Here is a 26,025-nt window from a genome sequence, read left to right on the forward strand (position 1 = left end):
GCGGCCGGCCAAACGAACGCTGAGTCCCCTCCACCGCAGGGCACGCTGCAGCAGTTCGTGGACAACTTCTTCCAGAGTGTGCTGGCGCCGGGCCTGGCCGTGCCGCCCGCCGTCAAGTACTTCTTCGACTTCCTGGACGAGCAGGCGGAGAAGCACGACATCAAGGACGAGGACACCATCCACATCTGGAAGACCAACAGGTGGGCCCCCGCCCCCGCCCGGGCCGCCCGTCCGCGCGCCGGCCTCAGGAGCCCCTCACCCACTCTCGCTCTGCCTCAGTTTGCCGCTCCGGTTCTGGGTGAACATCCTGAAGAACCCCCACTTCATCTTCGACGTGCACGTCCACGAGGTGGTCGACGCCTCGCTGTCCGTCATCGCGCAGACCTTCATGGACGCCTGCACGCGCACGGAGCACAAGCTGAGCCGGGTGAGGGTCCTGGCCGCTCCCCAGCGGCCGGGGCACGGGGTCCTCGCCCGGGAGGCCTGGGCAGGGCAGTGTCCACGGGGGTGGAGTCGTGGCCGTGCCAGCATGGGCCCGGTTTGTGCGGGTGAGGATTTGCGCATTTGGAGCTGGAGTTCAGGAGAGACGGGTGCCAGGTAATGGGGTGGGGGCCGGGCCAGAGCCTGGGAGGTCCCCTGAGGATGGGCTTTTTTAAATATATATATATATTATTGATTTTAGAGAAGAAGGCAGAGAGAGAGAGAGAAACATCAGTGATGAGAATCATTGATCGGCTGCCTCCTGCACGCCCCCTACTGGGGATCAAGGCCGCAACCCAGGCATGTGCTCTTGACTGGAATTGAATCCAGGACCCTGCAGTCCACAGGCCAGTGCTCTATCCACTGAGCAAACTAGCCAGGGCGTGATGGGCTTTGGGGCGGCCTGGCACCCTGTCCTCCCCCTCCTCCTGCACCCCCTTGGATTCCCTTTGCTGACACAGGCGGAGAAAGCGAGTTTGAGTCCAAATTCTAAACAGTGTCAGCAGTCAGCAGGGTCAGGTCTGGCTGGGCGGGTGCTGCCCCTCCTTTTCCGAACGGGGCCAGCCTGGCTCCATCGGGGCCCGAGGCCAGGGGCACCGGCCAGCCCACCTTGGCCTGAGCATCACTTGGCTGTGGCCCCACAGGACTCTCCCAGCAACAAGCTGCTCTACGCCAAGGAGATCTCGACCTACAAGAAGATGGTGGAAGAGTGAGTGACCCCACCTCTCGGTCCCCACCCGGCGGGGTTTCTGGGGGGAGGAGCACCCTGGTGGGCAGCGTTGGGTCCAGCCTTTGGGACCCACTGTGCCCCCCGCCCTCCCCCACAGTTACTACAAGGGGATCAGACAGATGGTGCAGGTCAGCGACCAGGACATGAACACACACCTGGCGGAGATTTCCCGGGTAAGGGGCGCAGAGGAGGTGTGTCGTGCCCTCAGGAGGGAGGCAGAGGGTGAGGCCAGGTGGGCTGGCACCTATGTGTGACCGACCAGGCGTGCGTGCGCTGGGGGTGGCGTCAGCTCTGAGCCGGCCGCGTGGGCCACGCCCCTGCATGGATGCATCTGTGTGTGGCTGCCCCGTGTCTGAGGGCTGTGAGGCTGTGGCCCTTCGTGTCTGCCTGTGCCACACGCTTGCTCCCCTGGGTCACACGCCCCCTCCCCCAGGCGCACACGGACTCCCTGAACACCCTCGTGGCCCTGCACCAGCTCTACCAGTACACGCAGAAGTACTACGACGAGGTAGGAGGTCCCGCCCGCCCCAGGCCGGGGGAGGCACCTGGGCAGCCTGCTCCCCGCCTGGGGCTGACCGGAGCCTCCCTCAGATCATCAACGCCCTGGAGGAGGACCCTGCTGCCCAGAAGATGCAGCTGGCCTACCGCCTGCAGCAGATTGCAGCGGCCCTGGAGAACAAGGTCACCGACCTCTGACCTCTGACCTCCGGCACCACGGTCCGAGGCACAGGTGTGTGATGCCCAGTGCCGGCACTGGGCGGCGCCTGGGGAAGGAGGCCGAAGCCAGCGGTGGGCCAGCCCTCCTCTCTCGCCGGCGGAGGAAGCGCCCCCCGCCCCCGGGGTGTGCGCGCGTGGGTGCGGCGGGAACCCACCTCCGTGTTGGTAGCCACATAGCGTCTTTCTCCTGAGCAATAGTGCCTGGCGCCCTCCAGCACCAGCCCCTCCCGGAACACCAGCATCGGGCGTTGTCTCCGCGTGGAGTCTCCTGAGCTATTCGCAAATGTGCCTTTCGCCCCCGGCGCCACCCCTCGTCGCTAGGGGCCGCCGGGCCTCAGCCCCCCTTCCTGAGCACCAGCAGCCGCCCGGTGAGGGTCTGGCCTCTTTGGGGGGGTCTGAGTGCCTGCAGCCCCCAGGGCCCCGAGCCCAGACTGTCTGCCCGCCCGGACGGGAGGAGAAAAGCGGTACGATGCCTTCCTGACCTCGCCTGGCCGGGCCGCGGGCACCGGCAGTCTGGGCGGACTCTGCGCTCCGGGCCTCACCTCAAAGGTCAAGCTGGATGTCAGACGTCGAGGCCCAGGCAGCCAGAGGGGACCCAGAGACGGGTCCGGCCTCGGCCTGTCAGACAGGCCGTCCTGAGGCTCCGCCCGGTCTGTGGGGGCCAGGAGGAGCCGGCTAGGACACCCCCACCCCTTTTGTAAATCTTGTTCATTGTAAATCAAATACAACTGTCTTTTTCACTCTGCTGGTTGGCTGGGTTCCTCCTGGGGCTGCAGGGCTGCTGCCCCTGCTCCTCGGCCCCGGCCCCGCCCCATCCGTCCTGCTCACGGCCTGCCCCCCAGCCCTGGGATCCCACCCTCAGGTGGACCTCTGTGGCCTCAGGCCCCACCCCCCGGTTCCTCTGGGCCAGGCCCAGGGGGCGTGTGCGAGGCTGCACTGAGTCTACCCCTGAGAAGAGGATGGTCAAGGTCTGGGAGGTGAGGCCTCTGGCATGGAGTGGGGCTGGGCAGCTCAGCCTAGGTGATCCTGGAGTGGGTTAAGGGTCCAGCGGGGTGCAAGGAGGCAGCCCCACCAGGCAGGGAAGTGTGGGGGGCATTGGGCTGGCCAGGCAGCCCTGGTGGCCATGACATTCCCCCGCTCCCATGGGCTGAGCCACCAGGAGCCATGGGAGAAGGCAGGTGTGATGGCAGCCTGCTGTCTGAACCCTGAGCTCTCCTTCCTGAGGTGGGTCTACTCCCAGGCATGGTCTACCCAGAGCCCATTTGGTGAGCCGCTGCTGTACGCAGACCCCACTGGACACGGGTGGCTCTGGGATTGAGGCCCCTCCGTCCTCCTCCTCGAGGCTGTGGGCCGTTCGGGGAGCTCCTCTGCCCCGTGAACGGCCCGGGATGACTCAGGACACAGCAGGGCTCAAGGACGCTGTACCCAAGAGCCAGGGGCTGATGCGGAGGAAGGGGTTGTCTGGGAACCTGGTGGGGGGCGGGGTTTGCTCCCAGTCTCCATGTCCCATGCAGACCTGAGACGTGCCACCTGCAGGCATCAGGCACAGGCGTGTGCTGTGTGCACAGACACAGCATCAGCGTGTCAGGCCCCTGATGCGACACGCACTGTCCTGGGCACGAGGGGCTCTGCCCCACAGATAGCACCCATGCAAGCAGGAAGGGGTTTGGGGGCTCCACAAGCTTCAGGTACGGCTGGATCCAGGCGCTCACACGACCGGGTTCCACCCGTCTGCTGGTTTACCCTCGGGTAGCAGGGCTGCTGGTGGCAGGCAGCCCCAGCCTGTGTCTCCTCCACGTGGGGCACACCGGGGGGAGGGGGATGGAGGGGGAGACGAGGATCGGTGGGTGAGGCCTTGATCATAAGCCACTTGGAACAAGGGTGGGTGTCTCCCACAGGAAGGGGTTCTAGGCTCACAGCTGACATCCCCACCCAGGGACCCCTGAAGTGACAGTCCCATGGCCCACACTGAGCCCCCTTCCCAGAGACCAGCTGGTCAGGAAACCTGGACAAGATGCTGAAAAGCGTCCCAGCTGGTGTGGCTCGGTGGATAGAGCGTCAGTCCTTGGACTGAAGGGTCGAGGGTTCGATTCTGGTCAAGAGCATGTACCTCGGTTGCAGGCTCTGTTCCTAGCCCATGTTGAGGTGCGTGCAGGAGGCAAGCAATCAATGTGTCTCTCACATCGATGCTTCTCTGTCTCTCCCTCTCCCTTCCACTCCCTCTCAAAATCAGTGGAGAAATATTCTCGGGTGAGGAATAGCAACAAAAAAAGAAGATGGGGAAGTCAGTGAGAGACCCACCCCCTTCCACTCTGAAGCGTGGAGATGGGTAGGACTACCCTCTTGGAGAGAAGAGAGGGATCCCAGGCCTGTCCTTTCCGGGGGTGGTGAAGGGTAGAAACGGTGTTGGATGCACGGGGTGGGCAGGCCTGCCTTCAGGGGTCACGATGTTTTCAGGGAGGGTCCACCGGCAACCTCCAGCTTTCCTTCCATGCGGCAGGCTACACCCCACTTGCTTATTAAGAGCATGAACCCCACCCTAACCAGTTTGGCTCAGTGGATAGAGCATCGGCCTGCGGACTGAAGGGTCCCAGGTTCGGCTCTGATCAAGGGCATGTACCTTGGTTGCAGGCTCAATCCGAGTAGGGGGTCGCCTAAGACCATCCTGCATATCAGATATTTACATGACGATTCATAACAGTGGCAACATAACAGTGATGAAGTAGCAATGAAAATAATTTTATGCTTGGGTCACAACATGAGGAACTGTATTTAAAGGGCCAGAAGGTTGAGAACCACTGTCATAGATGTTTCTAATTCTCTGTCCCTCTCCCTTCCTCTGTAAAATCATTAAAAAATGTATATTTTTTATAAAAAGGAAAAGCATGAACCCCGCCCCACAGACTGGACGAGCATTTCAGGAAGTTCATTGTGACCTCAGGGAGAAGTGCGCCCGGACTGGCCGGGGCTGGAAAGGGGTGACCTGGCCAGTGGACGGGCAGTGGACGTGGAGAGAAGGGCTGGGCTCCACGTTCAGGGGTGGCAGGGATTCACACTGAGGCGGAGGGAGGCCAGGGCTCGGGCCTGGGCAGGAGGCTCTTCCCTCCGCCCCACCCTCATACTGTGATCCTACCGCTTCTGGCTGCTGCGCCCGCCCCACACCTCTCAGCACTCGGGCATCCCACCTGGACAGGGCAGCCTTGACCTGGTGGCCTGATGACACCCACCATGTCCAGCAGAGCTCCCTGAGGACAAAACTGAAATCGGCCCGGCCCGTGTGGCTCACTGGTCGAGTGTCAACCTCTGAACCAGGAGGTCAGGGTTCCATTCCGGATCCAGGCGCATGCCCTGGTTGCAGGCTGGATCCCCAGTAGGGGGCGTGCAGGAGGCAGCCGATCAATGCTGCTCCCTCATCATTGATGTTTCTTTTTTTTTTTTTTAATGTATTTTATTGATTTTTTACAGAGAGGAAGGGAGAGGGATAGAGAGTTAGAAACATCGATGAGAGAGAAACATTGATCAGCTGCCTCCTGCACACCCTCTACTGGGGATGTGCCCGCAACTAAGGCACATGCCCTTGACCGGAATCGAACCTGGGACCCCTCAGTCCGCAGGCCGACACTCTATCCACTGAGCCAAACCGGTCAGGGCTCATCACTGATGTTTCTATCCCTCCCTTCCTCTCTGAAATAAATTTCAAAACTTGGTTTTTAAAAATATATATATTTCATTGATTGTTTACAGAGAGGAAGGGAGAGGGATAGAGAGTTAGAAACATTGATCAGCTGCCTCCTGCACACCCACCACTGGGGACGCGCCCGCAACCAAGGCACATGCCCTTAACCGGAATCAACCCGGGACCCCTCAGTCCGCAGGCCGACGCTCTATCCACTGAGCCAAACGGGTCGGGGCTAAGAACTTGTTTTTAATCTGACCAGGCCCCACCCCAGCCTGCCCAGCCCTCGGCCATGGCCACCACCTGTCCGTTCCTTGAGTCAAGCTCGGCCGTAAGAGCCAGGACGGTCCGGCGTCCCCCCTCCAGGGGCTCCTCCCCAAGCTCCGCGGTCACTCCAGCCCCGTGACAACCCCGATCCTCCCCGGAGGCAGCGCGGGCCTGTCCGCCTGGGCCCGGGTCACGGCCGGGGATGGGGTGGGGGTGTGTCCAGGGCAGGTTTGCTCAACGAGGAAGGTCTCCACGCCCGCGACCCGCTGAGCCGGACAGGAAGGCTGCTCCCCGCGGGTCAGCCCTGACCCCCACCGCCGGGGAGAGCACGGGGTCGCCCGACACCTGCGCAGGGGCGGGGCTGGTCGCCATGGGAACGCGCCCCGGCGCGCCCGGCGGCGCAGACAAAGGCGGCCTCGGCGGCGGCGCGGCCGGTTCCCACAGCCCGGGCTCCGCACCAAACCTCAGCTGCGGGCCGGGGGACCCAGCGGGCGGCCAGGCGGGGCTCCGGACTCAGCCGCTTCCCGGGTCGGATTCCCTCCGCCGATGTGGCCGTTTGCCCGGTACCGCGTTCAGATGCTTTATTTTCATTTGGTGTCAATATTTTAAAATCTGTTATTTCCATAAAAACTCAGGTTTTAACTTGTTTTGAAAAAAACAGAACTTTGGGCCGGGCCGCCGTGGCTCAGGGGGTGAGCTTCGACCTCTGAACCAGGACGTCAGGGTTCGATTCCCGGTCAGGGCACGGGCCCGGGTTGCCGGCTCGGTCCCCAGTGTGGGGCGTGCAGGAGGCAGCCCATCCGTGATTCTCTCTCATCATGGATGTTTCTCTCCTCCCTCCCTCTCCCTTCCTCTCTGACATCTCCCGCTTTCCCGGGAGGGGCAGCCCAGCCACTACCCGCGGCCCCAGGGCGGGCGTTACGAGGCCTTTATCCTCACAAGTGGGCGCTGGGTGGATGCGGGCGCCCCGCCTGCTGGCCCTGCTGGCCCAGGGAACGCCTGGTGGAGCAGCAAGTGGGAACTAAACCGCGAGGAACCGTTGGCAGCCCCTAGGAACGCCTCGCTACCTAGGCAAGTCAGGGTGGGCTTCCTGGAAGAGGTGACAGCCAAGGAGGGGTTGTTTCGGGAAGAAGGAAGGTACCAGGCACCGAAGAAGACTCATTTGGGGAAACCTTTAAAAAAAAAATTCTATTGATTTCAGAGAGGAAGGGCGAGGGAGAGAGAGAAACATCAATGATGAGAGAGAATCATTGACTGGCTGCCTCCTGCACGACCCCTACTGGGGATCAAGTCCCCAACCTGGGCACGTGCCCTTGACCAGAATCGAACCCGGGACCCTTCAGTCCGCAGGCCGAGGCTCTATCCACTGAAGGGAGAGCTTCTTATGGGTACAACACCCCAAGGCCCCCTGGCGCGGCCGCTGTCCCTGGTCCTGACAAACCCAGGGCCCGGCCGGGGGATCAGTTCCCCCAAGAGGCGCTGGGCTGCCCACAACGACTGGCGAGCGGGGAAGGTCGGCCAGCAGGCAGGCGGCCACCGCGGCCAGAGCGGCCTCGCAGGGAGGGGCCTGGCTGGCCCGGGACCCAGGGCGCCATCTGCCCACCGCAGGGGAGCCCCACGCAGCCCAGCGCCTGGATGTATTAGGTCTTTCCCATGGGATGATGGCTCGCCCAGGGCCAGGCAGCTTTGATTTTGAGAGCAGCTGGGGGAGGGGTGCGGGACGGGAGGTGGGGCGAGGGGAGGTGCCAGCGGGAGGGTGCGGGGAGCCAAGTCCTGAGAGAGGCGGCGGCGGCCTGGGCCTGGGTCTGCGGCGCCCGGCGGGGACGGGACGTGGGCGCCCATTTGGGGAGGTGCGCGGACCCCTGGAGGTAGTGGCGGGAGGGGCTGTAAGTCGGACCGGCTCCCTCTCCGCCCGGCAGAGCCCATCCTCCCCGGGGGTGACAGGAGGGCCGGGTTCTGCTCCGCCGCTCCTGGAAGGGGCAGGAAGCCGCCTCGTCCCGGGAACCCCCTCGCCGGCCCCGCCCCGCGCACGGCGCTCTGTGCGCTCGGCTGGCGCTCCGGCGCGGGGGCCGCGGGAGGCCATGTCCGGCCCTCGCGCCGGCTTCTACCGGCAGGAGCTGAACAAGACGGTGTGGGAGGTGCCGCAGCGGCTGCAGGGGCTGCGCCCGGTGGGCTCGGGCGCCTACGGCTCCGTCTGGTAGGGGCGGGGCGGGGCTGGGGCGGGACTGCGCGCGCAATCTACCTGCCCGTCCGGATTCTGGGCGCGGGGTGGGACCTCGCCCTCCACCCCCCGCCCCCGGGCACTGCGAGGATCTGTGGAAAGACTGGGGTTTGGGGGCGTGAGGGGAACTTTCCTCCCAGACCCCGCTCGGGGCGGGGAGACCGGTCATCCTTCTGCCCAGGCCACCCGACTGCCCCCACCGGGCCTGAAGCCTGCGGCGTCACAGCCGGCGAGAGGGCGGGTCTCCCGGCCCCCAAATGTCCGAGCGCGTCTGGGCTGCCCCGGGCCCTGGGTCAGGCAGCCCAGGGTCTGGCAGAGGCCCCGCCCTGGCGTGGGTACTTTTGTTTGAACAAGGAAAGCCGAGCTGGGGAGAGAGGGCACCCGTCCCCTTAGGGTGGCCCTGGGGGTCCTGTGCCCCCTCCCATTTTGCAAGGGATCTCAGACTTCGGGTGGGGCTTAGCCCTAACCTACCATGACCCCCACTCCACCCCTTTTCTGCCCCAAACAAGAGAGCTCAGACCACAGCCCTGCAGCTGGGCCCTGGGGCCCCACAGAGGACTGAATCGAAGGGGAAGGAGGGTCACACTCCTGAGGCCTGTCCCCTGGGGGTGGGGAGTCCGGAGGGCCCCAGGGCCCCAGGGTGAGGCGGCTGAGGGAAGTCCTGGTGTGGGTTGCAATGCTGATGGTGAGGCTGACTGGGTGTGGGTGTGATAGGTGCCCCCCCCCCCCCACAGCACCCAGTGGGTTCCTTACCGAGGCCAGAGCCAGGTGGCTGCTGTCCACTGCAGGGGACCTGGGGGTGGGGTGAAGCGGCCCTTAGGGGGCAGGGGGTGGGCACAAATGCCATTGCTTGAGGCTGGAAGTTAGGAATGAGCCAGGCCTGAGAGGCAGTGTTGGAGCCTGGAGCAGGGGCTTGAGGTCCCTGTGGGCCCTGAGCTCACCCTATGGCTGCAGGCAGGAACCTCAGGCCGGCCATGCTAGGCATTCCAGCCGGCCACAGGCCTCTATCGTCATCTCTAAGATGCCCGGGGCAGGAAGAGGGCCAGGGGCAGGTGTTAGTGGTGGGGGGAGGCCAGGGTCCGAGAGAACCCTTGCTGGAATCGCACCCGCCCAGGGTTGCCTTCTGGGGTTCCCAGTGGGCACCGAGCTTCCCAGGGCAGCCCAGGTCTCTCGTAGCCCCACGTGGCCCGGCCGGCGAGGGCCCCTCTCCGGGGCTCCCCCCTTCGCCTGGTGAGGCTGCCGACTCAGGGCCAACCCCCGGGCACTTGGCGGCACAGACACAATCAGGCAGAACAGTCTGCTGCCCGACCCGGCAGGGTCACCCTCTGCGTCCCAGCCGAGGAATGACTTGGACCGCCCCCCACAGCTGATGGGCTAGGGCAGTGATGGCGAACCTATGACACGCGTGTCAGAGGTGACACGCAAACTCATTTTTTTTGGTTGATTTTTCTTTGTTAAATCGCATTTAAATATATAAAATAAATATCAAAAATATGTCTTTGTTTTACTCTGGTTGCAAAGATCAAAAAATGTCTATATGTGACACGGCACCAGAGTTAAATTAGGGTTTTTCAAAATGCTGACACGCCGAGCTCAAAAGGTTCGCCGTCACTGGGCTAGGGAGAGGGCACAGATGCCCCAGGCTCCCACCTGGCTTTCCGCCACCACTACCTGGGCCCAGCAGCAGGGAGCCCTGGTCTTGCAGGAGCAGCTTGGATTCCACTGCCTCAGATCCCAGAGAGGGGAGGTGGAGTGGGAGGGAGGGAGGGAGGAGCATCCGATAGAGACGGGGGCAGGTGTGTGTGGGACTGGACCGGAGCTGAGGTTTGGGCCTAAGGATGATGCCAGTGGCTGTTGCGTCCCCTGTGAAGAGCAGGTGGAGGTGGGGGTGGGGGTGGTGGAGGGTCTTGACCTCTGTGGGTTGGGGCTGGGCAAGGGGGATGCAGACACCAGCTCGGCTGGACACTCCCTCTGCCTGGCTTCTCACTGCTGCAAATGACCCAGTTCCCACCATGGTGTGAATGTCCTCAGGCCTTGGAGGTGGCTCTGGGCCTTCCTGGACTCACGGCCAGCCGGAGGGGGTGGGGGATCCTTTGCTGTGTGAACAGCCAGGGCTGCTCACCTGATGGGTCATTTCCATCCGGGCTGTGCAGACCTTCCAGGCCTCGCCCTGGGTTGGAGGTGAGGGGGCAAAGGATGCCAGTCCTGAGTCCCTGGGCTCCCAGGCGGACCCTCCGGGCCGGAAGGCTGAGCCGCTCCTCGAGGAGGGCGCAGGGTGGGAGGCACTGGGGACCCTGGATGGCGGCCGGCCCCCCGAGGGCTTCCCTGGGACAAACGCCCGGTGGGAGCACAGCGGAGGGCCAGCAGGGGTGGCCGCGGAGGAGAGGCGGTGGGGCCTCTGTGTGCCGACCGCCCTCGGCCCAGACCATCCTGGGGCGGGCGCCCCAAGGTCCTGGCCACCGCCCCCTCCGCCGCCCTGCAGCTCGGCCTACGACGCGCGTCTCCGCCAGAAGGTGGCGGTGAAGAAGCTGTCGCGCCCCTTCCAGTCGCTGGTCCACGCGCGGAGGACCTACCGGGAGCTGCGGCTGCTCCGGCACCTGAAGCACGAGAATGTGAGCTGGGCGCCCGCGGGGGTGCGGGCCGCGCGGGCTGGGCCGGGCCGGACCCCGACTCTGACCCCTCCTGCCAGGTCATCGGGCTGCTGGACGTCTTCACTCCGGCCACGTCCATCGAGGACTTCAGCGAAGTGTAAGCGGCGCCGGGCGCGCGCGGCGGGGAGGGGGCGGCAGGGCCAGGTGCTGAGACCAGGTGACCACGCGCAGGTACCTGGTGACCACGCTGATGGGCGCCGACCTCAACAACATCGTCAAGTGCCAGGCGCTGAGCGACGAGCACGTGCAGTTCCTCGTGTACCAGCTGCTCCGCGGGCTGAAGGTGGGCGGGGCCTGGGCGGGCGGAGCTGAGGGTGGGCGGGGCCTGGGCGGGCGGAGCTGAGGGTGGGCGGGGCCTGGGCGGGCGGAGCTGAAGGTGGGCGAGGCCGGAGGTGGGCGGGGCCCGCGGGCTGCGCGGGGCGGGGCGGGGCGTGCCCGAGGGGTCGGCGGGCACCTGACCTGGTTCTCCCCCTCGCAGTACATCCACTCGGCCGGGATCATCCACCGGGTAGGTGGCTCTGCAGGGCCGCGCGCGCCGCCCTCCTGGCTCAGCCCGCTAACCCTAACCCTGCATGCAGGACCTGAAGCCCAGCAACCTGGCGGTGAACGAGGACTGTGAGCTCCGGGTGCGCGCTGGGGATGGGCGCGGGCGTAGGGGGGCGGCAGGGCATGGAGGCCGCGTTCCTGGGGGCGCTGACCACCTGGGTGCCTGCTCCAGATCCTGGACTTCGGGCTGGCACGCCAGGCGGACGAGGAGATGACGGGCTACGTGGCCACGCGCTGGTACCGCGCCCCTGAGATCATGCTCAACTGGATGCACTACAACCAGACAGGTGACGTCAGCCCCTGTGGGGTGGCCAGGCAGAGCCCATGCCAGAGCCTGGGGGGTGGGAGTGGGGGGCAAAGCCAAGGACATTGGGAGCTCCAATCTTGGGGACCCAAGGCCTGGGGCCAGCATTCAGAAACAGACCTTCAGAGGGGCGGAGCATGGTGGGTCTTGGGCTAAACCCCCCCACCCCCCACCCCCCCCCACCCCCGGTCTGGCTGGAGGAGGAGGGGACCAGGGATGGTGGGGACACTGGCTGGCACAGTCCAGGCAGTCCCCCGGTTCTCAGAGGAAGGACGTGGGTGGACAGGCTGATGGAGATGCCTCCCCCAGCAGTGGACATCTGGTCTGTGGGGTGCATCATGGCCGAGCTGCTCCAAGGAAAGGCCCTCTTCCCGGGAAGTGACTGTATCCTTGGCCCAGGTGGGGGAGGAGGGCTGAGCGCCAGGGTCTCTTCCTTTGGGGGGGGGGTGAGGGGATGGGCTCAACCCTTCGTGGCCAGTCTTGCCTCTTCTCCCCCGACACTGTGCCACCTGGGCACACTGTCCCGGGCCGTGGGAGAGCAGGTTCTGGGGTCTGGGGGCCCGAGAAGGGTTCGGGCCTGGCCCGTGGGCATTTCCTGAGCCAGGCAGACATTGACCAGCTGAAGCGCATCATGGAGGTGGTGGGCACGCCCAGCCCCGAGGTGCTGGCAAAGATATCCTCGGAACACGTGAGTCACCAGCCCCGGCTCCTCTGCTGACCGGCCCTGGTGCTGTGGGGGAAGGGCCGTGTGGGGAGCATGGGCCGCAGTGGAATCGAGCCCAAGGCAGGTGCCTGGCCCCTTCAGGGGGAAGCAGGTGGACAGGGAAGACATTCCGGGCGTGAGGCACAGTGAGGGGGAAGTGGCAGCGCCCACCGCAGGGCCCTGGTCTAGGAAGGAGGCGCAGCGCCGGGCCCAGGTCTGTCTGTGCACGCCCTGCCCTAGTGATGAGGGGGCTTAGGGCCAAGGGAGGTCGCGGGGGGTGGGAGGGTGCCGCCCGCTCAGCTCAGGCCCTTCCCATGTGCCCCCAGGCCCGGACCTACATCCAGTCCCTGCCTCCCATGCCCCAGAAGGACCTCAGGAGTATCTTCCGTGGCGCCAACCCCCTGGGTGAGGACGGGCCCTGGGTCCGGGCTGGGCGCCAGTCTGGCCCTGGATGCGGGGCTGACCCCAGCCCCTCCTCCCCTGTCCGCGCTGCAGCCGTGGACCTCCTGGGAAGGATGCTGGTGCTGGACAGCGACCAGAGGCTCAGTGCGGCCGAGGCCCTGGCCCACGCCTACTTCAGCCAGTACCACGACCCTGAGGACGAGCCCGAGGCCGAGCCCTATGACGAGAGCGTGGAGGCAAAGGAGCGCACCTTGGAGGAGTGGAAGGGTGGGCCTGTGGGGGGGGGGGAGGTGGCACCCAGGGGCTGGAGGGCTGCCTTCCCTGGAGGCTGGGCACTGCCTGTTTGCTGCAGGAGGGCTTCAACTCATCCTCGGGGTGGTCTGGGAGGGGACAACACGCCCCCCCCACTCCAGGGGGGTGGTTAGAGATGGGGTTGGTACATCCAGCAGAGCAGGGGGCAGCACAGGGCAGGCTCTGGAAGGGACAAGGGCCGAGGCTGCCCTCGGATGGTGGTGGGCCTGGGCTGGCGGCTGGCACCAGACAAGTGTGTCCTGGGGGGCACTGGGCTGGTGGCAGCACAGGCTCACCTTCCGCCTCACTCCCCAGAACTCACCTACCAGGAAGTCCTCAGCTTCAAGCCCCCAGGGCCACCGCAGCCCCCAGGCAGCCTGGACGTTGAGCAGTGAGCCGCTCTGGAACTCACGGAGGGGCCCGAGCCTGCCCACCCCGGCTCCACAGCCTGCCGGGTTCCCACCAGGATTGCCTCCCACCTCATGACCCCGGCCTGGGACCCCTGGTCTGCATGCCGCTCCCGTGGGAGTCTGCGCACACATATGAATGCATGAACGTGTGCACGTGTGCAAGCCGTGGGCGTAGGAGCCTGGACAGAGCGTCCTGGCCTTCCTTGGTCCTCTCACCGCATCCCAGCAAGCGGGGTCTCCCTTGGGCCCTTACTGTGGAGGCCTGAATGCCTGAGGGGTCCCTGGGGAGTGTGTTTGTCTCCAGATCTCAGTCCCAGTAGGCTGTCTGTTGGGGGTGGTGCACTGGGGCCAGGGCCCCCGGAGACTCAAAGGGCAGGGACTCCGTGGTCTGAGCTGCTCAGCCCAGAAGTGGGGGGCTACCCTGGGAAACGCTGAGACCCAAAGGCCTGAGAGCTGGGCAGGGTCTTCCCCGGGGGGTGGCAGGGCAGGGACAGCCACCAAGTGTCACATCAGATGGCCTGGAGCCACGTGTTTTCCTGTGTTGTGTGGCACATGCGCCCTAATGTGTGTTCCTTGTATGTACATGGGAAGGCGTGTATGAATCCATGGGCACCCGGGGCCAGTCTGTACTAGCAGGAGGCCCACGTTGGGGTGGCTGTACCTCCCTCCCCACTCCCCAGCGTCTGCTGCCATTGAGGGGGTGCTGAGGTCCTGCTGTGCACCATGCGAGGGGCTCAGGTGGGCCAAAGCCATGGCATTCTCCTTGGGTTTCTGAAGCCTGAGGGCACAGTGCCAGCTGGGGAGCTGGCAGTCAGGGGGCTGGGGGGACCTAAAGGGGCTGGCCCACATCGAGGCGCACTTGGACCCTGGCCCTGCCGCCGAGAGCTGGGGTGCTCTGACCTGTGGGTCGGCCCTGACCCTCCCTCCTTCCAGTAACCTCTGCTCCAGATGTGGTAGAGATGTGCGTCTTCTCTGTCCAGGGGTGGCGTCAGGTGCCAGACAGTGGCCTCCTGCCTCGTGGGACCCAGGGAGGGCTAAGTGTCCAGTGCCTGCACTTGGTGTCTCAATAAAGAACATTTCTTCACTCTGTCTGGTGTGGCTCAGTGGATAGAGCGTCAGCCTGTGGACTGAGGGGACCCAGGTTCAGTTCCAGTTGGGGATCTTGCCCAGGGCCGGCTGGAGTGGGGGACATAGCTTTCCTTCCTGTTAAGGGGAGAGAGGGTCGCTTCACGCTCTGGCCACAACGGAGCTACTGTAGCTCAGGTGGGGGTGGGCCTGCTCCCCCATGGGGGGTCAGGCAGGGTGTCCCCAGGACGGACATCCTGTGCCCTTGCTCTGGGCCTTGGGGCTGGGGACCACCTGGGAGTTGAACCTCCAGGGGCCTGGGCAGGGTGGCTCTGGGCTTCAGGTCCCAGGGAATCCCTGGAGACGAAGTGGTGCCAAGACCTGTGCGTGGAGTGGGGGGAGGTGGGGAGGGATGGCAGCAGGACCGGGGCGTGCCTCACCTGGGGGTCTGGTCCTAATGAGAACCCCCCTGGGCCCCTGGGCTCCACCGCAGGGAGTCAGGGCGGCTCAGGGCTTCCTGGAGGAGACAGGGCAGCCTCGGGCGCCCAGGGCATGAAGGGCACGGGGTGCAGGTGGCTGCCCCCACGGACTGTCTCCAGGCCCCGAGGGCTCAGCGTCCCCCGCAGGCAGGCGCCCCAGGTGTAAAGCCGCTCTGGCTGGCCCGGCCGCTGAGCTGCTGATTCATGGTGGCGGGGCAGGGAGGACGGGTGGGGGCCGGGGATCCTGTTACCCCCTCCCTCGCAGCCCTGGCTCACCCGGCCGGGGGCCCTGCCCTTCACAACCTGTCTGGTCCAGGACGGGGTCTGACTCCTGAAAGGATGATGCCCCCACCGAGGGGAGCGAGGGAGTGCTGAGAGCTGGAGTGGGTCAGCACACCTTCCCGAGAGAGAGGAGAGGCCCAGGCAGGGCCCTGAAGGACAAAGAGGAGGGAGGAAGCTGGACAGGGGCTGCACAGGGGGTGGCCAGGCAGAAGGACTTGCAAATGCATGGAGCAGGCTCCCCAGAGCCAAGGGAGGAGAGAGGGAGCTGGGGGTGCAAGGGGACCTACGGGACCACCTCTGGCTCCTGACTTGGGGAGGCCTGGGGCCAGTGGTCACAGGGAGGGGTGCTGGGGGTGCACCCTCAGTTTGGGAGACAGAACCAACTCACCCATTCGGAAAAGGGGATGCAGACAAGACAGGTGCTGGGGGGCCACACGCTGAGGATGGACGGACCAGCCGCAGGGGAAGGGGCGGGCTGGAGGCTGGGGAGGTGCACACAGGGCATGGACTCGGTACTCAGCTCAGGGACCTCGGGCGGGGCACCCGCGGTGGGGGCGGGTGGTGTTGGCGGAGCTGGTGGACAGTGAGCTGGCGCGGTGGGCATACAAGTCCTGCGGGCCAGGCCGGGCCCTGGGGGCCTGGTTAGGAAGGAGGAGACAGGAGCTCCTGGGGCCCCTGCTGAGATCCGGGCCAGGAGTCCAGCCTGAGTGCGGAGACGGGCCGGGGTCTCCGGCGCCGCGTCGGTTCCAGGCTGGGCCTGAGCTGCCCTTCCCCGTGTCCGCCTCTCCCCCGCCTCCCGCCTTCCCCGGCCGCCGCCCCGGGTTTCCGGAGGGGCCAGAGCGGGAGGGCGGGCGGGGCGTCACGTGTGCGCGGCCCGGGGGCCGGTTGGTCCAGCGGCCGGGGAGGGGCGCGCGCCACCCGGGCCGGCGTCGGGCTGGGCGCTCCGGAGAGCCGGAGGGAGAACCGGGCACGGAGCGCCGGCCCGGGGAGTCCCGCCGCCCATGAGCTCCCCGCCGCCCGCCCGCAGGGGCTACTACCGCCAGGAGGTGACCAAGACCGCCTGGGAGGTGCGCGTCGTGTACCAGGACCTGCAGCCCGTGGGCTCGGGCGCCTATGGCGCGGTGTGGTGAGCGCGGCGGGCCGGGCGGGGGCCGGGGCGGGGTGTCCGGCGGGGTGTCGGCCCTTCGCTGAGCCCTGCGTCCGCAGCTCGGCCGTGGACAGCCGCACGGGCGCCAAGGTGGCCATCAAGAAGCTGTACCGGCCCTTCCAGTCGGAGCTGTACGCCAAGCGCGCCTACCGCGAGCTGCGCCTCCTCAAGCACATGCGCCACGAGAACGTGAGTGCCGGCCGCCCCCGCCGCCGCCTCTGCGCCTCCGCGCCTCCTCATCCTGCCCCAGGCCCGCCCCTCCCACCGGCCACTGAGGCATCCCCCCTGTGGGGGCGGAGCTGGTGGTCAGACAGACAGACGGACAGACTGCTCCCCCCGCCCCAGCCCTCTCCTCCGGGGCTGGCCCTGGAAAGGATGGGGACCCACCCGGGCTTCTTTCTGGGCCCACCTGGCACTGCAGCTCAGGCCCCTGGAAGGAGGCTGGCCCGGGTGTCACCCCAAATCCTGTGCCGCTCTCCAACTGGGAGGGAGGGGCACCTAGCCTCCCCGCTGCCTCCCGCCGCCCCGCCCAGGGGCCTTCTCCATCCTCCCTGCCCGTCTTGAGCCCACTCTGCTCCAGTCCACCTGCTGAGCGGCCTGGGGCCCTGGGGCCCTGGGAAGGCAGAGCTGGGCTGGGAATGGGGTAATGATTGGCCCCGTCACCTCAGGGCCTTGGGGTCTCCGGTGAGGGAAGGGTTTGGGGAGCTGGTGTGGGGAGGGCACTGGTCACAGTGACCAACACACAGATGCCCATCGCGTCTCTGGCCGGGGATCATGGACAGTGGGGGAGAGGAGGATCCAGCCCCCACCAGGGAGAGGCCTCCCTTGCTTCCGGACCTGCCCACAGGATACCACCCTTGGCTGCCCCGGCCTGGCTCTGGTGGCCATTGCCGGCTGGCGGCCAGGGAGCTCCCGCAGACCCCCTTCTCCGCACAGACCCCTGCGACCAAGAACTCTGCCCCACCCGCAGCACCCCTGCCTCACCCCCATCTGCGCCCAGTCTGAGGGCTGGAGGTCTGGGCACCCCGACCCTGGCTCAGCGTGCTCCTGACACCTGGCCTGGCCCCTCCTGGGTCATGGGAGCCACCGGCCTCCCCTCAGGAAAGGGGTCCCCAGGAAACTGGCCCCCCCTTCCCAGGTGAAGTCTGTTCATGGTGGATGTCAGCTCAGCCTGGGCCTCCCTGTCTCCCCGTCACACCTGGGCACCCCCGGACCTTGTCTCCCCGACGCCCCCCACAAGGGCAGACTCTTCTACCCAAGGCTTCATCCGACTTCTCCCTCATCGCCCCCACTCCCACCCACCCATCCTACCTGGCAGGACCCCCCTCAGGCCTGCTCCCCCTGGGCCTGTGCTGCCCCCTCCCCCGTGCCAGCGGGTCCTCCATGCCCCTCACTCGGCCCCACCAGCAGGTAGGCGCTGCAGCCTCCAGGGCACACAGCACACAAGCCAGGAGCTCGGCCTGTGGCGGACCCTCCCTGGGGGGTGGGGGACTAGTTCTCAGAGGCTGAGTGCAGCGGCAGGTGGAGGAGTTGCCACCCATGCCCACCCTGCTCTGCCCCTCCACCCCCACTTCTGTCTCCTCCCCGTCCAACCCCCCACTCTGGTTCCATCCACACCTCAGAGGCACAGACGTCTCCGTTTCCTTCAGCCTAACGGCCCCCTGACCTCCAGGACTCTGTCCTTTTCTTGCTCAAACACCCTCCCGGTCTCCCTGGGCCTCACCTGCCTCCAGACCTCTCTCTGGACACCCCCTCCCCTGCCATGACTCTGGTCCTGGAGGCCGCAGTGGTCGCCTAGCTGTCCCTTCACCTCGTGTCCTCGCCTCACTCCGGTCTGTCCCTGCAGTCCGTGTCACGCCTGTCTGAACCCTTCCTTGTCGGCTCTGGGATCGAAGCCAAGCTTCACCGGGCACACGAGGGCCCGCTCAGGCTCCTCCGGCCTCTGCCTGGCTGCTCCCGGCCTGGGCCTCGGCCACCTGGCCTCCCTCCCCGTGTTCCTCAAGTGCTCGAAGGCTTCTCGTCTCCTCCGCCTCCATTCCCATGGCCTCTGCCAGGTGTGGCCTCTGCCAGGCCCGTCCACCTGCTCAGAGGTGCAGGCTTCCCTGAGCCCCTGGAGGCCGCCCTGAGTCCGGGGCCAGTTGTCCCAGTCCCTCATGCTCCCATCACCCCGGCCGCGTCTGCAGGGCCGGCTCTGCCTGCTGGTTTGGCCCCGGCGCTGCCTGCTGGGGCCTCCAGCAGAGCCCAGCCCTGGGCAGTACCTGCCGGATGCCGGATGCCGGATGCCGGATGCCGGCTCTCCCCTGGGAGGCGGTCCCCATCCTCGTCCCAGGTTTTCAATGGACAGGAAGGGCCCGGGAGCGGGAGCTCCTTGGATGGCCGGCCCCCATCCAGGCTGGGGCTGCCCCTCCCCCACAGGATCCCAGCTGTCACCGTCCCAAAATAGCCTGCATCTGTGGGCAGGTGTGCCAGGGCTGGGTGGCGCTGCCAGTGGGCAGAGCTGGCCCTGTGGACTGTGGGGGAAGATGGGGACAGCTGTAGGGGACTTTCCTGCCCGGAGCCTGGTGCCAGCCTTCGGGGGGGGTGGGGGGGGCGGGTGCCCCATCCCACCTGGCGCTCCGCTGTCTCCCCAGGTGATCGGGCTGCTGGACGTGTTCACTCCAGATGAGACCCTGGATGACTTCACAGACTTGTGAGTTCCGGTCTGGGCCGGCCGGGCAGGGTGGAGGGGTGCGGGGTCACTCCTGGGCGCCAACTTCGGATTCTGGGTTGGTGTGGGGACCCGCCGAAGGCAGGCCTCTCCCTGTCACCTGGAGAGGGTGGGGGTGCACACTGCCCACCCCGTCTTCACACCACAGTCCCCTTCCCTGGGACCCACAACCCGGGCACGGCCAGGTGGGACCTGGGCCTCCTCTCCCCACCGCCATGGGCACCAGGCTGTCTCCAGTGCGGGAGGTGCGAGCCTTGGGCCCGAGCATTCGGTAACCGGCAGGTCCTGGCCCCTGGGCCCTGGCACTGAGCGCGTGGCCATAACTGAAGCTGCTGACCTTTTCGGGAGGGGAGGGGCGGGGCGGGGCGGCATGGTGCCTGCCCTGTGGCTGCCTGGGCAGCATCCCTGGGCTCACACTGCTGTCGGCCAGGAGCCAGGGGCCTGGCCCGGGAAGGGCTGGGAGGACCGCTCCCTGCCGCCTGACCTTGCGGAGGTCAAGGACCCGCACTGGCCAGGAGTCAATGTCTCGCTCCGTCTCCCTCCACCTCCCCTGTGCGGTATCCCTCGGACCCCAGCGTGCTGCTTTCCTGCCACGCCCGCAGGCCCTCCCTCCCCGGCCTGTGGGCACTGGGTCCCCAGCCCCTCGCCTGGCGCAGTCCCTGCCCCCATGACATTCTGAGGTGGGGGAGGGGGGAGGTGCTGGGAGGTGGGGGCCTGGGGTCTTCCTGGGTCTGAGCCGCCCCGACCCGCAGTTACCTGGTCATGCCGTTCATGGGCACGGACCTGGGCAAGCTCATGAAGCACGAGACGCTGAGCGAGGACCGCATCCAGTTCCTCGTCTACCAGATGCTGAAGGGGCTGAAGGTGAGGGCCTGCGGGCGTGGCGGGCCGTCCCCTGGCCGGTCCGAGGCTGTGAGGGCCCGTGAGCCCACACGGCTGACCCTGACCCTCTCTGTCCCCACAGTATATCCACGCCGCCGGCGTCATTCACAGGGTGAGTCCTGGGGGTGGAGGGAGCTCCCTGCTCTGGGCATTCGAGGGGCTCGACCCCGAGGAGCCTGTTTCCCACCTGTGGGGGCACGAAGGGGTCCAGCGGGTGTCACACCGTCTGCACACAGCCGGGGCCTGGGCACCTCCACCCTCCCCAGGGTGTCTGCTCCCAGGCTCTGCCGCTGCCCCGGCTCCTGCCCTTGCACCCCTGCTGGTGGGCGACACAGCCACCTTTCGTCCACCCCCAGGACCTGAAGCCCGGCAACCTGGCAGTGAACGAGGACTGTGAGCTGAAGGTGTGTGTGGGGTTGGGGCTCAGGCTCCCTCCCACCTGCCCATCTGCCTGCCACGCCCTCGGTCCCCAGACCGGGAGGAAGGCTGGCCCCGCCCAGGCAGAGGGCTCAGCCGTGAGGCAGTGGCCAAGCAGCTGATGGCCAGATGGGCCTGGGGAGGCACCTGATGGGGGTGGCATTGGGCACACTCTGCTTGAGGTGGGGGGGGGCAGGTAGTGGTCCCTCCTTCCTGAGCTTGGGCAGGACCTAAGAGACCTTCCCAGCCCAGCTGGAGTGGCTCCGTGGTCAGAAGGTCGCGGTTCGATCCCGGGTCAGGGCATATCCTTGGGTTGCAGGCTCCATCCCCAGTGTCGGGGCGCGTGGTTCTCTCTCATCATTGATGTCTCTATCCCTCTCCTTTCTTCTCTCTGAAATCAATTTTTAAAAATTAAAAAAAAAAAAGACCTTCCCAAAGGTGCTGGCTAGGATCTAGGGCAGTGATGGCGAACCTTTTGAGCTCGGCGTGCCAGCATTTTGAAAAACCCTAACTTAACTCTGGTGCCGTGTCACATATAGAAATTTTTTGATATTTGCAACCAGAGTAAAACAAAGACTTATACTTTTGATATTTATTTTATATATTTAAATGCCATTTAACAAAGAAAAATCAACCAAAAAAATGAGTTCGCGTGTCATAGGTTCGCCATCACTGATGTAGGGGATGGGGCGTGAGGAGCAGGGAGGGAGGCACCAGGGCGCCTGGTCCTGAGGGTGGGCGGGGTGCACCGGCCGTGGGGAGGAGCCAGTGTCCCCAGCCGCTTGGGGCCCCCTGGCCCACAGGCTGGCCCACTCACTCCCCGGGGGCCCCTTTGCCCCCCCTTCCTGATTCTGGCTGCAGATCCTGGACTTCGGCCTGGCCAGGCAGGCCGACAGCGAGATGACTGGGTACGTGGTGACGCGCTGGTACCGGGCGCCCGAGGTCATCTTGAACTGGATGCACTACACACAGACAGGTGAGAGGCTCCAGAGACGGGGCCACTGCCTGCCTCCACCTCCCGACTGGACTCCCCCCTACACGCCCCCCACACACACACCGCCCCCCTACACCCCCCCCACTGCCCATGGCTGCTGAGCTGGGATGGAGCCAGGAGGGTGTGGCCGGCCAGACGCGGGCGCCCATGTCCCCCACTGTGCATCCCTCCCCGACCCCGGCCCACAGCCCTGATGAGGGGGCTTCTCCCTCAGTGGACATCTGGTCTGTGGGCTGCATCATGGCGGAGATGATCACAGGGAAGACGCTGTTCAAGGGCAATGACCGTATCCTACACCTGTGGGGCCAGGTGGGCGGGAGGGGGGCGGGGACGGGCTGGGCACTGTCCCGCTGTGGGCGGGGGCGGGAGCCCTGCTCTCTGGCCCACGCGGTGCTCCTGAGCTCGGCCGAGACCTGGACCAGCTGAAGGAGATCTTGAAGGTGACGGGCACGCCACCCGATGAGTTTGTCCAGAGGCTGCAGAGCACGGATGTCAGTGGGGAGGTGGGCGGGGCCGGGGCCTGGGGGGTGCCCCGGGAGCTGGCCCCTCACCCTTCCCGCCCACACAGGCGAAGAACTACATGAAGGGCCTCCCCGAGTTGGAGAAGAAGGATTTTGCCTCCATTCTGACCAATGCAAGCCCTCTGGGTAGGGCGGGGCGTGGGGGAGCGAGGGGTCAGTGACCTGGGGCGCTCGTGGGGCCCCCCCTGCCCAGCCTGACCCGCCCTCCCCCCAGCGGTGAACCTCCTGGAGAAGATGCTGGTGCTGGACGCAGAGCAGCGGGTGACGGCGGCCGAGGCCCTGACCCACCCGTACTTCGAGTCGCTGCACGACGCGGAGGAGGAGCCCCAGGCCCAGAAGTACGACGAGTCCTTTGATGACGTGGACCGCACCCTGGACGAGTGGAAGCGTGAGTGGCGGGCTCTGGGCAGGGCCTGAGGCGGCACCCCGTGAACCCCAGGCAGGTGGCTGGGGCTCAGAGTCCTGGGTTCGACAGGTAAGGAACACAGCAGGAGGTCAGAGGGCTGTGGGGCGTCCTGGCCAAGGTGACCTCTGGCTGAAGCTGAGGACTGAAGGGAGGCTGGGGACTCCTGCCCCCACGGGAGCATGGACGTCACACGCGGCTCCCAGCTCGGGGCAGAGTGAGCACGTCCCTCTCCCAGTCCCGCCTCCAGGCCACAGACCCGGGCCACCCGGAGCCCCTTCACACCCACTTGTCTCCAGGCCTCTGCACACATCTCTTATTTTTCTTTTAATAGGTGTATTGATTTCAGAGAGGAAGGGAGAGGGAGAGAGAGAGAGAGAAACATCAATGATGAAAGAGAATCATCTATCGGCTGCCTCCCGCACTCCCCGTGCTGGGCATCAAGCCCCCAACCATGACCTCCTGGTTCACAGGTTGATGCTCAACCACTGAGCCACACTGGCCGGGCTGCTCACGCCCTTTGAACTTGCCTCTCCTTGCCCCTTTCATGACCCCTTTCACCTGAATAACTGCGTGCCCTTCATTTCCTGCCAGTGGGATAAGACCACCCCAGCCAGCCCACAGTACCTCACCCCTACTTGCCTGTCCCCTACAGCCCCTCTGAGCAGTTCCGACCCCCCCAGCCCCGAGCTGCTCTGCACCTTCAGGCTTTGGGCTGGTCACCCCTTACACCAAGAGCCCTTCCCCTCATTTCTGAGGGAAGCTAGACCTGCTCGGCCTCAAGCTGGGCTCCAGGATGCCTGCCCCGTCAGTCCCAGGCCTCGCTCTGCTGTGGTCTTGATGCCCACGCCGGAACTGGCCTTGTCCGTCTGCGCGGCAGAAGGGTGGCCACAGGGGCTGGGCGTGGTGTCTTGTGGTGGTTGCAGGACCAGCCTGGGGGTGCAGGGATGTGTGAGAGCAGTGTTAGCCCTACTGCAGCCATGGTTCACGGCTGCCACTGTGTTCTACGCCCCATCCTGCCTTTGCCTCGGACCCAGGGCCTTAGTCCTGCACTAGGGGGCAGGGGTGGGGCTGGATGGGTTGCGGTTCCCAAACTATGTTCCTCAGGACCCCTGGGTTCCTTGGTGCCTCCGGTAGGGACTCCACCCTTGTCTGTGCTGTGTTTTGTGCTTATACGTTGGATTTGGTGAAAGTTTTCTGTTGCTAAAAAAAGATCTGAAAACCGCCAGCGGCTGGATCCTCTCTGTGGTCCCCCGCCCACACAAACCATGAGAGTTCTGCTTCAGACCATGGTGGACACGTGGCCTTTTTTGTGGCCGAGTCCCGGGTCAGGACACAAACCCTCAGCGCTTCCTGTTTCCCTGGGGAAAAAAGCCAATTCAGCAGCAGTGGCCTCTTCACAGACCTTCCCGGTGTGGGCAGCCCCTGCCCCAGGAGGCGAGGGGATACACCCACAGGCCACCTGCTGGGGGCAGTGTGTCCTGAGTGGGGCTTGTGGCGTGCCCGTGTCCCCCGAACTGGCACCCCACCAGCCGGGGGGAGGGAAAGGCTGGGGCAGGCTGAGCAGAACCTGTCCTCTTGCAGACTGGCCAGAGAGGAGCAGAGCAGGCCCTCCACCTGCCTTTGTCTTTTTTTTTCTTCCCACCTCGCCTTTGGACGGCTCACGGCAGGCACACAGTTCAGGGGACACGACCACCTGGTGGGGCTAGTGGAGGGACTCCCTCTCATTTAAGCCTAAGTAGGTGCACTTGCTCCGGAGACTCGGGGTGTTGGTGGGACCCCGAGCAGCTCCTCGCCTGACGGGACGTAGGTTTGCATTCCTAGGACGGCTCTGTCCGCAGAGGCAGGCTGTGGGGCCAGAGCCCGCTCGCCACCAGGGGCAGGGGTTTTGAGTTCCGGGAGTCCCGTCACGGTGGACAAACTCGGGTGGCCTGACAGTGGCTGTGGCCTGGGACGGAGTCCTGGGTATGGGACAGAGAAGCCCACCTGGCCCCTACACCCCAGCCGTGACCTGTGACCCTGATGTTTGGGGGCATTGGTGCCCTGGGCAGTGGTCTGGGCCTGGGAGGTCGCCCCACCCCACCCTGCGTGGACTCTCTTTGGACTCATTGCTGCTCTGAGTGAGCCCCGCGGGCTGGGCCCAGCACTGATCCTGGGTCGCTGGTGTCCGAAGTGGCGTGAACTGTGGGGATTGATTCCTTTTATCTATTATTTGTGCGTGTGTGTGTGCTAATTCTGACGGGTGATTGGGCTCCTCCCGTGACTCTCCATCTCTCTCGCTCTCACCCCACCCCAGGTGACACGTATAAAGAGGTGCTCAGCTTCAGGCCTCCCCGGCAGCTGGGGGCCAAGTCCTCCAAGGAGACGGCCCTGTGAAGACCCCTGGGCCCTGAGGGGGTGGTGGGACGTCTTGGGGACCCTGGCTGGCACTTCCACCTGGGAGTGGGGAGCCCTGTGACCTTGGCTGGAGCTTGCCCCCCAGGAGACTCCTCATTCCATGCACTCCATCCCCCAAGCCCGTGGCCCCGCTCCCAGGCCCCCAGCTCGGCCTGACCTTGGAGGGGCATGTGGACTGGCTGCACAGGGCACCCTCCTGACCTGGGGCTGGCCTCCGCAGTGGTCCCCTGAGCAGGGTGCAGCAGGAAGCCGCAGAGCCTTGGGGGTGGGGTGGGGTGGGGTGGGGAGGGCCCTGCTTGGGGAAGCTGAGGCCCAGCTCCCGGGAGAGGAAGGACAGGAAGGGCGCAGGCGCTGACTCAGGGACAATCTTGCACTGTCCTTGTGGTGCCCACACGGCTGGGAGGAAATAAACCCTTTTGTAGAGTTCCCACTGTGGCTTCACTTCCTGATTCTTGGCTGGACCCCCACCTCCCGGCCTCCGAGTGCAGAGGAAGGAGGCCAGCCCCGCAGCCTCAGCCCCTGCTTCCCTGGGTCACAGGGCTGGTGCCCACTTCCCCTGTTCTGTGCCAGGGCGCCCCGAGCCTAGAGCCCCCACCCTAGGGCTTGTTCTCCCTTTCGGGGTGACCTTTTTCCAATGGCTGGGACTCGGGAGCCCGACCTTGGGGCAGAGCCCCAGCTGCTGAGCTCCCCGCGCTCCCCACGGCCGGGTTCCCCGGGAGGAACTCGCCGAGGCGCCCGCCCGAGTCTCAGGAGAGCGTGGGCCCCTCCCGCCCCTCCCACGGCCGCATCCCAGCGCCAGCGCCGAGCCCGTGGCGCCCTCTGCCGGCCACACCGCTGCGAGCGCTGCCTCCGGACCAGGAGCCCCTAGCGCTCCTGGCTCCCTGGCTCCCCCACCCGTCCGCGGAGCAGGGGTCCCCAAAACTGACACGGCCGTTCTCCCCGGTCTCCGGGCCTGGAGTCGGGCTGGGCGCACGCGCAGTGGGTCCCGCCAAATACGGCCGTTTGCGTTGCCACAGTGGCCCCCGGCCCCTCATCAGGGGCCCTCCGCGCCTTTGGGACCCTCTCCCGTCAGGACCCTCCTCTCCCGAATCCAAACAGGGTCTTCCAGGCCCACCGTGCCCCGTGGCCACATGTCGCCGAGTGGCCAATCAGAGCACGCCATTCCCTGGCCGCGGTCATTGGTGGGCGCCTGACCCTAAGTGACCCAATTGGAGTCTCTCCCGAGCCCCTGCAATGACGGGCCAACTAAGGAGCAGGACTGGGGGCCGTCCAGCTCCAGGGCCCCACCGCCCAGATCCCCGCCCCGCCGCAGGGCCCCGCCCACGCCTCGCCC

At 65.8% G+C, this 26,025-nt stretch overlaps 3 protein-coding genes across 11 annotated transcripts in view; all 3 read left to right on the plus strand.

Annotated features, from left to right (window-relative positions):
- The window catches only part of PLXNB2 (plexin B2), a 30,549-nt gene extending 27,877 nt beyond the window's left edge, over nucleotides 1–2,672 (plus strand). For 2 of the 3 annotated variants that reach the window (XM_059681315.1, XM_059681316.1), the window contains 6 exons: nucleotides 40–200; nucleotides 280–427; nucleotides 1,125–1,189; nucleotides 1,308–1,383; nucleotides 1,644–1,718; nucleotides 1,802–2,672. In XM_059681315.1, coding sequence (XP_059537298.1) covers nucleotides 40–200; nucleotides 280–427; nucleotides 1,125–1,189; nucleotides 1,308–1,383; nucleotides 1,644–1,718; nucleotides 1,802–1,906 — 630 coding nt within the window. In that variant the 3' untranslated portion in view covers nucleotides 1,907–2,672. The remainder of the gene's footprint in view (nucleotides 1–39; nucleotides 201–279; nucleotides 428–1,124; nucleotides 1,190–1,307; nucleotides 1,384–1,643; nucleotides 1,719–1,801) is intronic. The other variant, XM_059681317.1, reaches the window with a different exon arrangement.
- Nucleotides 2,673–7,641: 4,969 nt separating this feature from the next.
- MAPK11 (mitogen-activated protein kinase 11) lies at nucleotides 7,642–14,487 on the plus strand. Of its 6 annotated transcripts, XM_059681310.1 has the most exons (12): nucleotides 7,642–8,067; nucleotides 10,574–10,703; nucleotides 10,781–10,839; nucleotides 10,914–11,025; nucleotides 11,221–11,250; nucleotides 11,321–11,368; nucleotides 11,461–11,575; nucleotides 11,905–11,976; nucleotides 12,201–12,280; nucleotides 12,622–12,700; nucleotides 12,791–12,964; nucleotides 13,304–14,487. In XM_059681310.1, the coding sequence occupies exons 1-12, from the start codon at nucleotides 7,952–7,954 to the stop codon at nucleotides 13,381–13,383; spliced, it is 1,095 nt and encodes a 364-aa protein (XP_059537293.1). In that variant the 5' UTR covers nucleotides 7,642–7,951; the 3' UTR covers nucleotides 13,384–14,487. The 6 variants fall into 6 exon arrangements, with proteins under 6 accessions (XP_059537293.1, XP_059537291.1, XP_059537292.1 ...); XM_059681308.1 differs by lacking the exon at nucleotides 12,622–12,700 and having other exon boundaries at nucleotides 11,902–11,976; XM_059681309.1 differs by lacking the exon at nucleotides 12,622–12,700.
- Nucleotides 14,488–16,108: 1,621 nt separating this feature from the next.
- MAPK12 (mitogen-activated protein kinase 12) lies at nucleotides 16,109–24,979 on the plus strand. Of its 2 annotated transcripts, none has more exons than XM_059681344.1 (12): nucleotides 16,109–16,350; nucleotides 16,431–16,560; nucleotides 19,002–19,060; nucleotides 19,831–19,942; nucleotides 20,043–20,072; nucleotides 20,227–20,364; nucleotides 21,239–21,353; nucleotides 21,586–21,657; nucleotides 21,783–21,862; nucleotides 21,940–22,018; nucleotides 22,107–22,280; nucleotides 24,592–24,979. In XM_059681344.1, the coding sequence occupies exons 1-12, from the start codon at nucleotides 16,226–16,228 to the stop codon at nucleotides 24,669–24,671; spliced, it is 1,194 nt and encodes a 397-aa protein (XP_059537327.1). In that variant the 5' UTR covers nucleotides 16,109–16,225; the 3' UTR covers nucleotides 24,672–24,979. The 2 variants fall into 2 exon arrangements, with proteins under 2 accessions (XP_059537327.1, XP_059537328.1); XM_059681345.1 differs by having other exon boundaries at nucleotides 16,112–16,350; nucleotides 20,317–20,364.
- The last annotated feature ends 1,046 nt before the right edge of the window (nucleotides 24,980–26,025 follow it).

The sequence above is a fragment of the Myotis daubentonii genome, chromosome 2, assembly GCF_963259705.1.
Source record: "Myotis daubentonii chromosome 2, mMyoDau2.1, whole genome shotgun sequence".
In the NCBI taxonomy this organism is placed as follows: Eukaryota; Metazoa; Chordata; class Mammalia; order Chiroptera; family Vespertilionidae; genus Myotis; species Myotis daubentonii.

Bases quoted from the DNA above. Each gene is read 5' to 3' on its own strand.
- MAPK11 (XM_059681308.1), top strand. From the start codon at position 7,952: ATGTCCGGCCCTCGCGCCGGCTTCTACCGGCAGGAGCTGAACAAGACG. The intron at 8,068-10,573 runs GTAGGGGCGGGG...GCCGCCCTGCAG, and splicing joins GGCGCCTACGGCTCCGTCTG to CTCGGCCTACGACGCGCGTC. The intron at 10,704-10,780 runs GTGAGCTGGGCG...CCCTCCTGCCAG, and splicing joins GGCACCTGAAGCACGAGAAT to GTCATCGGGCTGCTGGACGT.
- MAPK12 (XM_059681344.1), top strand. From the start codon at position 16,226: ATGAGCTCCCCGCCGCCCGCCCGCAGGGGCTACTACCGCCAGGAGGTG. The intron at 16,351-16,430 runs GTGAGCGCGGCG...CTGCGTCCGCAG, and splicing joins GGCGCCTATGGCGCGGTGTG to CTCGGCCGTGGACAGCCGCA. The intron at 21,354-21,585 runs GTGAGAGGCTCC...CTTCTCCCTCAG, and splicing joins GATGCACTACACACAGACAG to TGGACATCTGGTCTGTGGGC.